Source organism: Scardinius erythrophthalmus (assembly GCF_964197995.2).
Source record: "Scardinius erythrophthalmus genome assembly, chromosome: 2".
In the NCBI taxonomy this organism is placed as follows: domain Eukaryota; kingdom Metazoa; phylum Chordata; class Actinopteri; order Cypriniformes; family Leuciscidae; genus Scardinius; species Scardinius erythrophthalmus.
Window position 1 is genome coordinate 41,030,470 of NC_138222.1, and position 12,238 is coordinate 41,042,707.

General features: G+C 38.4%; 1 protein-coding gene across 14 annotated transcripts in view; it reads left to right on the forward strand.

The window, feature by feature from the left end:
- madd (MAP-kinase activating death domain) overlaps positions 1–12,238 on the forward strand; it is a 63,834-nt gene that overhangs the window by 30,138 nt on the left and 21,458 nt on the right. For 7 of the 14 annotated variants that reach the window (XM_081359753.1, XM_081359765.1, XM_081359759.1 and 4 more), the window contains exons 6-18: positions 520–651; positions 736–849; positions 966–1,046; positions 2,503–2,559; positions 3,975–4,147; positions 4,881–5,116; positions 5,511–5,670; positions 6,282–6,385; positions 6,526–6,722; positions 6,811–7,064; positions 7,153–7,292; positions 7,942–8,040; positions 9,768–9,797. In XM_081359753.1, the coding sequence (XP_081215879.1) occupies positions 520–651; positions 736–849; positions 966–1,046; positions 2,503–2,559; positions 3,975–4,147; positions 4,881–5,116; positions 5,511–5,670; positions 6,282–6,385; positions 6,526–6,722; positions 6,811–7,064; positions 7,153–7,292; positions 7,942–8,040; positions 9,768–9,797 (1,777 nt within the window). The remainder of the gene's footprint in view (positions 1–519; positions 652–735; positions 850–965; positions 1,047–2,502; positions 2,560–3,974; positions 4,148–4,880; positions 5,117–5,510; positions 5,671–6,281; positions 6,386–6,525; positions 6,723–6,810; positions 7,065–7,152; positions 7,293–7,941; positions 8,041–9,767; positions 9,798–12,238) is intronic. The other 7 variants (XM_081359760.1, XM_081359758.1, XM_081359762.1 and 4 more) reach the window with 2 other exon arrangements.

The window sequence follows — 12,238 nt, forward strand, 5'->3', positions numbered from 1 at the left end:
TTATTTAAAACATTCTTTATTTTATAAGGGTATTTGTAAAGGTAACAATGCACTGGAAAATTAATTTAAAGGTGCTGTTGAAAGTGGATTGGACCGAGCACCTCAACACACTTGGATGGGGGTACGCAGAAGGATGTTAAATGCCTCAGGGGGTACATTCAAGTTTGGGAACCACTGATCTATACAATACTGGCATATATATATATATATATATATATATATATATATATATATATATATATATATAGTCGATAGTCGAGCATGCATAGTGAGAGGTACTGATGTAAATTGTTTGAAATCTTTTATGCTGTATTTACCAAGAGTATTGGACAGGCTGACACTTGAGAGCAACAACATTTATAAAATACAGCTTTTGAAATATACACTATTGCTGTGTCATTGATTAGGTTAATGGTTGTCTGTAGATCTGCTGTTTCATGCGGATCTAGTCTTCATTTTGTCTATGTGGGTCACCTGATAGTGACAAGGGGACTTCCTCTCACCCTCTGCTGTCTGTAGGTGGTACTGCAGTCCCGAGATTATAACGCCCTCTCAATGAGTGTCATGGCGTTTGTTGCAATGATTTACCCACTTGAGTACATGTTTCCTGTCATTCCACTGTTACCCACCTGCATGGCCTCCGCAGAACAGGTAACATGACTTCTTTTTTGTGCAGTTGGTGTATAAACAATGAAGCTCTCTTTATATCTGTCAAACACATCTCTTTTTTTCTAGCTCCTGCTAGCACCCACTCCATATGTCATTGGTGTGCCTGCCAGTTTCTTCTTGTACAAGACTGATTTTAAGATGCCTGATGACGTTTGGTTAGTGGATCTGGACTGCAACAAGGTATATTGACTATTTACACGATCTGGAACTACCCAGACAGGGGTTTGTGGATTCTAACATGTTGTAAATTGTGTATATAACGGGCTTATGTGGGTTGTATATCTTTATCCCTGCAGGTCATTGCTCCAAGCAATGCTGAATTACTCCCTCCCCTTCCTGAACCCGAGGCCTCTGAGCTGAAGAAACACTTGAAGCAGGTAAATGAACCAGATGTTCTCATCTCTCTAAGGAGCCCTACCATTAATTGTGAATCTGAAGTGAACACTAACTAGATTCTAGAAGCAATGCATAGTAATTATACTGTCATCTAGCAGCTGCTGTAAACATGACTAATTATAATAGTGCAGTTAAACCAAAGAGAAGGCTGGCAATGCACAGATATTTTTAAACTATCATTTGAAGCCAAATGCAGACAAAATTAGACATTTTCTGATGTTCCTAAAGCTTGTTTACCAATTCATCTTTTAGTTGATCACTTATGTATTTTAATGACTGTATATTCTCCCCCTTTTTTGTTCCAGCTCTTGGAGGTAATAAGTTTTGAGTTTCCCCATCTATAGACTCGATAATGGTTCTAGTTCTCTCGCTTAACCCTTTACAATCCCACATAGACCCTTATCTAGAGCTTCTGACCTGATTCTGGGCACCTCTGAGCTTAATCAAACCCCATTAACATTTCACTGTTTTGTCATCGATCATTGTGATACACTGACAAACTCTGTCCTTCCTCATGTCTCTTTAATAGAGACGCATTTAATTTGACCACAATCTGTTGTCTTTGTGTTTGTTAGTCTGCAGCAGAATTTCTCAGACAAATTGATTTACCATTTTGTTTCATCTTGCATCAATCATGCTGTCATTGTAATATCTCAAGCCAAAATAGTCAATACACTGAATCATCAGTTGCGTCTCACAGACCGTGAGTCATGACTCTTCATTCGCCATTATGAATCACCATTAATCAGATCCTCATTTTCAGATCATCATGGTTTTAAAACCTTTTTTTTTTTTCAGTGGTTTAGAGACGTACAGTAGTGCCCTGTCATGGAGGAAAAAAAAATGGAGACACACAGTGGTTCAAGAACTCCATGAGCCAATATGGAAATTTATATTTTCTTGTCACTGTCATTTGGTTCTATTTCTCACTCAATCGAGCTTCAGATTTTAGGGACATTTTTACGTAACATCCTTAACATCAACATGAAATCAAAATTCACTCTGTTCACTTGGGGTTGGGGTGACATCACCAAAAAGAGTATCCTGTTTTGCTTTTTGTTCATTGAAAACCCTGTTTCACTCCTAAAAAAAAAACCTTCATCACATTAATGAAGTAAAAGTAAAATAGGTTGAGAATACCTTTTTATCTTGACTAGTAGCACCTACCAAATATGATTTAAGTTTTGTACACATTCTCCATTGACAAGTTTGTTTGAGATCTGCTTCCCTTTCCACTTCATAACCCACTGGTTTTCTGTGTACACTCATACTGTCCAGTTAATGGTGTGTTTTGTCTTCAATTTTTCTCTATTTGTCTCTGTGTTTTATCTCCTTCCTTGAATTGTCTCCGCTCACCTTTGGTCACATGATTTCCTAAACTTTCTCAGTGACAGGTAGTCATGTGACATTGCCTCCATGTTTTCTTGTGTCCTTCAGTGTCTGGTAAGGTTGACTGTGATCACCCAAAAGCAGATCTTCGCCTCCGATTCCAAGGTTCACAAATCTTTGCATTTTGAATGTGCACGGAAAAATAACTCCTGTGTCTCCCCCTGTCATCAACAGTCGTAGACCTATACGCACACACTCTCAGTAACCTTAACAAATATTGAAGCCATACAGATACTTCTTTATTCCACACCCTTTGAATAAACACACTCAGAAACTCACACACTTGTGACTGTGTTTGCCTCCATAGCCTCTAACTCTCTGCACTCTTCTCCACTTCTCTCTGTGTGATGAAGGTCTGATACTGAAGCCCCCGTTTCTCATAGCACTATGTTTGGCTTGAGCATGTTCCAATGCAACTTCTCACTTACATTATGCTCATTAACCCAAAGCAAAAAATCTTTGTAAGTAGCAGGAGCAGATGATGCGATTGGTTTGGTCAAATGGCGTGGCAAACGCAGGGTCTGATGGAATGCCAGCTGAGAGGCATTGAGTGAGCAATGGCAGAATTCCCAGAGTGCTTTGTTAATGGCTCTATGTTATGACCGCACCCTTCCCTCTAACATTTTGACTATTTGATTACATTTTTTATGCAGCACAGTCGTTTCAGGCAATTGCTTTCTCTCTCATCCCTCTGTAACATTTTCAGAACTTTAAAAGATAAGTTCACCCAAAAATGAAAGTTCTGTCATCAGTTACTCACTCTCATGTCATTGCAAGCATAAAAGACTTTCATCCATATTCAAAACACAAATAAAGAAATTTTCAATGAAATATGAGAGAATTCTGCCCCTGCATTAATTCCACCAAAACATTGATGCTTCAGTTTCATAAAGACGTTGGAAAAGTAATCCGTATGAATATTCAGAAGAGACACGATCGCTTTATATAATGAAAAGATTTCATTTAGGCTTTTACTCGCGTACAAACATTGATCGATGCACATACATAGAGCACACCAAATATGGTAAACCAAAGCTCAAATGTGTTTGTTTGACGTGTGAGAACCAATGAGGTTTTTTCTTGTGTGTCATGCAAGCACATTTGAGCTTCTGTAAGAACCAGTGAGGTTTGTTTTTATGTTTCAAGCACCATATTTGACGTGCTCTATGTATATGCGTTTATCAGTGTATATATGTAAATAACAGGCTAAATTAAATAGATATTAAAAGACACTGGGTTTGGAAGTGTGTAAATGATGACAGAATTTTCATTTTTGGGTGAACTATCCCTTTAATCTAATTTTGTATAATCTTATTTAAATAAAAACATTGACTTTGGTTTCACCTTTGCCATTCAGAAGATAATAAATGTAGGCCTGCAATGTGAGGCATGATTGCCTGAGGCGATAGTGCTCTTACTTCAATCTTCCCTGTCAGGATTCATTGTTAAATTGATCTCTCCTGTATCCATATTCCTCCTCCACTTCTCTCTCTTGCTCTGTCATCAATTCTTCCATACAGGCTCTGGCTAGCATGAGTCTGAACACACAGCCTATACTGAATCTGGAGAAGTTTCAGGATGGACAGGAGATGTCTTTGTTGCCCCCTGGTCGTGACAAAGCCTCCCCCTCCTCCACTGAGTTCAACCCGCTCATCTACGGCAATGATGTAGACTCAGTTGATGTTGCCACAAGGTATGAATTATTGTATAGCCTACTCTATCTAACGGGATGGGATTGACCGGCGTTTCTATGTTAATACTGTGTAATTTTAGTGCCATTTGAGGTACCAAATGGATCTAGAAAATGATTTTTTTCCTAACATATAAAGGTCCAAAAGCCATAACATGTATTTAGAATTTCAAATATTCGTATACAGTCAGTCTCATTCACTAACTGTTTGTATGCTTGAATTTAAATTATGATTTATCAATAGCTTTCGTGCTAAAATGTATCCTGAATTTATGTAAAATGTTCAAACAACTGAAAGCACACATGCTGGCCTTATAAACATGTTAAGATGGAATTCATTGAGGACAGCACACTTGGCATTGCTTGAGGATCTTGCTGCGTGTCCTGTCAGGCGAGAGCGTGTTTGTGCGGAAACTCCTTAAATGGAAGTGATTTAGCCGCATTTTATGTAGATGACTAAACGTAGGCATGCTGTCCCTCATTTAGAGTACTCCAAATTCATTAACATTACAATGATGCTTCGAACAAATTTACGTGCACTTGCATGCGTTGTGAATCAGATTTTTTTGGAGAGAACTTCTCCTGTGTGTATTATACAGATAATCAATGCAGTTATTAGTGAATAAAACCCATTGTTTTTGTTTAAAATACATTTAAAACAAGCCCAAAAAAAATTCTCATAAAATATTTGTTCTGTTCTGCCCCATAATGTACATGATATTGATCTTGCCGTTAGGGTGGCGATGGTGAGATTCTTCAACTCTCCAAATGTTCTACAAGGGTTCCAGATGCACACACGCACTCTGCGCCTTTTCCCCCGTCCTGTGGTGGCGTTCCAGGCCACGTCTTTCCTAGCCTCTCGCCCGCGGCGGAGTGGATTCACCGAAAAGCTCTCCCACACCCAAGCGGTGGAGTACTATGGAGAGTGGGCTCTCAACCCCACCAACCTGGCTTTCCAAAGGATTCATAACAGTAAGAGACATAGATATACCTGAAAGCTGCCTTTTCTTTGACCTCCAGATTTGACTGTCACACTTTGCCCCCTTGTGGCAAATGTTTAACAGTGTAAATGTTAAATAATTTAAATAATTGTGACTGACTTTATTCATATCTGCCCATTCGAGATGTAACGGGTCTTTATCATAAAGTTAGAAATGATTGATGATTCTCATCTTTGCAAAAAATCAAATCCAATCTTACATCTGCAGAGGATGACAACTCCACGCAGCCCCATCTTCAGTTGTAACTTCTCCTAAGCAGTGTAAAGGCAGCTTTAAACTTAACTGCATGTACATTTTCACTGGAAAGACTGTCCACTATGTGTTTCCCACTATGTGTGTAGTCAGTATTACTGTGTGTATTTCAGATGTGTACGACCCTTCTCTAATAGGCGATAAGCCTAAGTGGTACGCCCATCAGTTACAGCCAGTATTCTACCGTGTGTACGATGGAAACTCTCGTCTGGCAGAGGCATTGAGTGGACCCCTGCAGGATGAGACCAATGATTCAGACCCAACAGATGACAGGTTGAACTTTACACACTTATACTTGTCTATTAGTTTTTGTGAACGTGCAGCTTTATACACCATTCAAAAGTTTGGGGTTAGAATGTTTGAATTTGTAGAAATGAATACTTTTATTCAGCAAGGGTGTATTTAAATTAATAAAAAATAACAGCACAGACTATAGTAATGAAGTGTTACAAAAACTTTTTAAACTTTTTATTCATCAAAAAATCATAAACAATTTTGCCAAAAAAAAATTAAGCAGCACAACTTTTTTCAACATTGATAATAATAATAAGAGTTACTTGAGCAGCAAATCAGCGTATTGGAATGATTTTTGAGAGATGTGACACTGAAGACTGAAAATTCATCTTTGCCATCACAGGAATTAAATTTTAAAATGGAAAATTGTTATTTTAATTTAGAATAATTATACACAATATTACTGTTTTTACTATATTTTTGATCAAATAAATGTAGCTTTGCTGATCATAAGAGACCTCTATCAAAGCATAAAAAAACATACCAAACCCAAACTTTATGGTAATGTATATTTACATAAATAGATTTTTGTGTTCAAAATGTTTTTGACTAAATTTGATTTATTTGTTATTGTTTACTGTTTATTTCAGTGGTAGTGACAGTGAAGCATATGATGACTCCAGCTCTTCCTACTCATCTCTTGGAGATTTTGTGAACGAGATGATCAAAGGGGACATACAGGGGGACACACCAAGTTAGCTTCTCCATTATTAGTCTCTTTCCTAACCATAGACTCTTTATCTTACCTTATTTATCACGTTATAGAGCTAAATCTTGATTAAACTCAGAACTGTTGAGAAGTTCAGCCTCATAATTGTTCCATTTGCTCTTTAGATGTTGACCCCCTGACCCATGCTGCACTGGGAGATGCAAATGAGGTAGAGATCCATGACGTCCAGGAGTTTAAGGGGGAGAGCGGTGACCCAGAGCCAGAGGGTCCCCTAGAGGCAGCGGACAGCCAGCCGCTGCGGTCCAGCTCCAGCACCACGGCCAGTTCCAGCCCCAGTACAGTCATACAGGGAGTCAACCATGTCAGTGCTTAAACTACATGTGATATCTGAATCTAGCGCATAGCCTCATATGGTGTGATACCTAAAGTGTGTGTGTTTCTTTGTGCAGGAGCAGAAGGAACCTGTTGATGTAGAGGTGACAACAAGTGTGCCCATCCAGAACTCTGTCCCAGGATTGGGTGCTCCACCTTTTACAAGACCCACCCTTGATCCGGTGCCTGTTGACCCAGGCAATAAGAAGCGCGAGTATGATAATCCCTATTTTGAACCCCAGTACGGCTTCCCTACAGAAGAAGATGCAGAAGCAGATGAGCAGGAGGAGAGTTACACACCACGATTCAATCAGAATCTTAATGGCAACAAGTATGTATTTGTTAATAGTCCTACACAAACACACAGAATTGTTATCTCAGTTGCACAGACCAGCACTCTTGTGTGTGTGTGTGTTTAGGCCATCACGTCCATTGAGACCCAGCAGTCTGAAGCTTCCGGGTGAATCTGACGGGGAGGGAGACTCCAGAAATAGCTCTCCGAACTCCACCATCTCCAACAATAGTAATGATGGCTTCGGGGGACTCATGTCCTTCGCCAGTGAGTGGCCAGCTTAGCATCACCTCTATTCATTCCTTAGTAGCTCATGCTCCCGTTGCAAAATTGGACATAAAAATACTTAAAACGCAAATGAACATATATGTTTTTTGAAGATATTTGCTTGAATTTCTAACTTAAACAAGCGTTAAAATTATTGAGATATATGTGAAGGTTACATGGCATCCTACTGTTCAAAAGTGTGGTATCTGTACGATTTCTTTCATACAAAAGAAATGTATACTTTTATTCAGTATTTTATGACGTGATTACTGAAGGATCATGTGACACTGAAAACTGGAGTAATGGTTGCTGAAAATTCAGCTTTGTCATCATAGGACTAAATTACATTTAAAAATATTCAAATAGAAAACAGGTATTTTACGTTGTATTAATATACTGTATACAAATAAATGCAGATTTGATTAGTTTATGAGCCTTCTTTCATAAACATGAAAACATCTTACCGATCCCAAACCTTTGAACAGTAATGAAAATTTTCATTTATAATAAAGAGTACCTTCAGTAGCATATTGGCCTTTACTGAAGACTAACTAGGACACTGGACTAAATTTCTGCTATTTTTACAACTCGATTACACACAAACGTGTGATTCCCTCTTGTACATTTCTCCTGAATCGCGTATGTGCAGGTAACCTGTACAAAAACCACGGCACCAGTTTCAGTCTCTCCAGTCTGGCTCTGCCTAATAAAGCTCGAGAGAAGAACACACCGTTCCCCAGCCTCAAAGGTACACACATCCCCTCGGATCTCTCCATGTGACCTTCCCGTTCATCCACCCATATGCTCGCCCTGTCTCATTCCTCCAGTCTAGTCCAGTTATCTTCTTCCTCTTCTTCTCTCCAAACCCTTTTGTCTTTTCTAAGGCAGTGTAACTAATGCTTGAAACACTCCAATTAGTCTGAACTTGTATATTAACTCCACTGAAGTTATTTATGAGTCAAATAAGGGTCAAATAAGTACATGTCAAAGTAGTTGTAGAATTAGACAATAATAATTCATTACTTTAAAGAGTTTTTTGTGAACGAGATAAGTCTGTTTAGTACAGGCATTAGGTATAGAAAGACTCCAACCTCAGCTGTTAAAAAGTAAGGAAATACTTATTTACTTAAGTTGACTAGTTTTCATTTTTCCACTTTTGTTCTCTTCTTCCTTTATAATTTGTTTTATGTATTTCATTTAAAGAATATTTTAATTTAGATTTAACAGAGGACACAGATGAAGGTTTGTGGGAATGTTACCTGATTTCTTTTCCCCAACCCAAGTGTTATCCAGTGTTGCTGCCCTGAAAGTGACGAGTATCATGCCTCCTCTTTCCTCCGAAAAGAAACTGAATAAGTGGAAAATGATGGAGTAGACTAGGGCTGGAACTAACGATTATTTTTCAATCGATCAATCTATTGATTTACCTAATGGTACTATTTATGAAAAAAGGTTTAGGCCTAATTAGGAATCCTGAAATGTTTTGTTCATTCAGGAGATTAAAGTCGCTGCTTGAAAATGTTCATTTAGCTGTATGATCAAACAGCTGAAGTCACAACCGCATTCTACACCGGAATAAAACACGCGACAAAAGATAGATAGTAGATTATAATCGACGCGACACAACAGTAAACTGATCGTTCTATTTATGACGTACTTCAAGCACTTGTGATACTTCTTCTCATAGGAAGGACAAATGGATTTGCAATGGCTACTTTGTCGCGTCCAGAGTACCATAGCGGTAACCATTGCACCAGTATCAAGCATGGCGGTGTCCATAAAACCGTCAAGTTTTACGATTGACAGCACATTAATAAATTAAACGAGTCCAATCGAGGCGCGAGTTCATCCATTACATATTTTAAATAAACAACAATAGCGTTAAATGCGTTGTAACCGGTTGGAGAGAGTAGGCTACGTTTGAGCCGCACGTCTCACACTATTTGTATAAAACTGAATGCTGTGTAAACGCAGCCGTATAAAGCACAAAAAAATGGGACTGCCAGCCCTATTCTAGTGCTGTGTAAAATTTACTATAATAGTCCAAACACTTAAGCTGGCGTGTTTTGAGGTTGGAGAGCCCCAGGATGTTTTCTTTTCAGATGCTCCTGCATAGAAGTTGTGCTGCTGTGGTTGGCCATTTCAATTTTACAGAATTTATTTGGTCTCTGTTAAAAAAATTCCCTCACTTTTGATATTTTTGTAATAACGGTTGATTTTCAGCATGTCCAGAGTAGCAGCTGCTATCATTGAGGAACATAAACAGCGCAACAAATCGTTGCATTCCACGCAAATCAACTAATTTACGTAATCAACGTAATTGATTACGTTGACGCGTTGTTCCAGCCCTAGCTAGCGTAGACATGAAGTCACTTTCTAAGCTAGCAACCAAGATTCTTTTTTATTGATCTTGTTGTTATTGTTGACTTTATTTTCTGTTTGTTTATTATTTTGGATGATGTTTGTGTTGCTCAGACGATGGTGATGACAGTCCTGAAAGTCCTGGTATGTTTCATATCTGTAGTCTGCCCTAATGAGAAAACAAATTGCTGTTTATAGTAATATAGACCCTATGAGTCCTGAGAGAACGAGAAACTCTGCCCACTTTTCTCACTCTGAACCTGACTGACAGCTTTGAATTGGTTTCTAACTCCTGTCCCTGATGCTTCCTTTTACACCCTTGAATCTGAACTAAACACCAAACAGCACTTGTCATGAACTGATAATGTCTGCTATTTCAGGGTTGGAAAATAAAATTTCATGGGACAGCAGTTTGGAACCTCTAAGATGGGGGATATATATGTGCTCACATATATCCGCTATTCCTTTCCTCCTTTTCTCCGTTTCTACTCTGTGATTGTTAGTAATGAACATTTTTATAGTGGCACACTTTTTAGTAGACAACAGCCAGCTCATGGTTGCATTTCAAAACATTTTTCTTTCTATACAGAAAATATTTTTCTGTAGCATCGGAATGATATAATTTTTGACTGCTCCTTGTGTTGTGTGCGGTGTGTTTTTGAAGTGATCTTTCCTTTTATGTGTGTCACCACAATTGGAAACAGAGTTGAGGTCTGTTCCATTTCAATTCCACCTGAGCTCCCTGGGTGAATTGAAGATAACAAAACCACAATGGGAGAAGTGCAGTCGCTCAGTACATTTCAAGCTCTGGTCAGGTACAGAACTGAAATGTAGTTTCCACTAAACATGGATGGTGAATTTTTACCAAAGTCTCGGTAAAGGAGACTTTGAAGTCTGGTGGTTGGGGTGTTTTAAAATAAATCGATGGTATGTCAAGGATTGTAGCTTGTATGCACAGAAAGTGTGCAGCTTACAGCAGAGAATAGCAATGCTGCTTTTAGAGCCGGGTACAGGAGAAAACCAATAGAGCCCTGCAGGAGACTAAACCACACTGCATTCCAGCTAGCATGTCGACTGGTAACGATTTATTTTTTCTTTTAATGTTCAGTGAACACACACATACCCCTTTTCACTGTCAAAACAGAGGAACAACAAATGGCCATCTTTAGTGTCTCTATTGAACAAACAATCCCTCTAGCAGTTACATCGTGCCAATTTGAAGAATGTGTTCTTGGCCTTTTTTTCCTTCAACTTTTTTGGAGGTATGGACATTGCACTTGATGAATGCAAGCTTGCGGTTTATTGTGGAGGGGAGTGGTTTAAGTGGATTAAATTATTAGAGAGATGTTGTTTTCACAGAAAGATCAGGTTAGGACATTTTTGATTAAACATGATGAGGTAAAAAAAGAAAAGAAACATAGGCATAAATTATTTATTCACTGTAATATGTAGAACATGCATTTACAAATAAGATTTTCATTGCATGCTGACTTTCAAATTTGTTTTAATTATTTATTAAATGAATCGCACGTTACATGTTTTTAAAAGCACTAAGCAGTTATTTATGGCTGAAACATTATATTATTTAATTCTAATATTAATATCTAATATGAATAATTCTGTTTATTATATCCAATAGTTTTTGCTCGTTTTATGAATGGAGTTTTGTAGAACTGCTTCATTCTTTCATTAAACACATGTAATCAGAGTTAATCAAGACCTTCCAAATCACAAGATATTCTGACTAAAATGTAAGTCTGGAATGCTCAACTAAAATACTTATCTTTTTCTGAATTCTGCCTTTCTCTTATTTCTCTCTCTCTCTCTTTCATATTCCATGCTCTCTGCTGGTTTTCTCTGTTGTTATATGTACATGTGTTCGACGCTTGTGGTTGTGGGTTGATGTTTGGACTGGTTCTGTCTGGGCCGGTTTTGTTCTCTGTCCCCTCTTTGACCCCCTGCACTAATTCTGGCTTCTGTGTCCAGTATTTGGGCTAAATTCTCTTATGGAGATTGTAACAGAGATCGGCCCGGGGAGCGGAGAAGGTGGGTTCCGCCCTTTGCTGCGTGAGCTGCATGCTTCTCCAAAGCCAGTCAGCTACATCTCCCAGCATCCTGTTCCACCATTGCTTCCTCATTCCTCACCTTCGACTGTCACCTTTTGTTGGATGTCAGTCACTGTGATTGCAACCGTTTGACTCTTTTGTTCACATGCATCATGTCTTCTGTTGATGGACTGGGCCTGTAGAATAGGATTGCTGTTATGTCATATAGAGAGACTGATGATGTCTGTGAGACTTAGGATCAGACTATAGGATCATATATACAGTATATGACCAGATAGTGAAGGAAAAGCCAAAAAGTATTCACGATACTGCTGTGATACTGCTTAAAAAGTATCTTGTGATGTTTGTTGAGGGAATGTCCCGAATGTGCAGATCTGTAATCTATGCAGAATAAGCAGAAAATGGCCACTTTGACTGTATTTTATTTATTTGAAAATGAATGCGTGCTGATTTTATGAAAAAATGTGCAATTAACTGGTATTTATCGCACATTAATAACCTATTGACTGTACATTATAG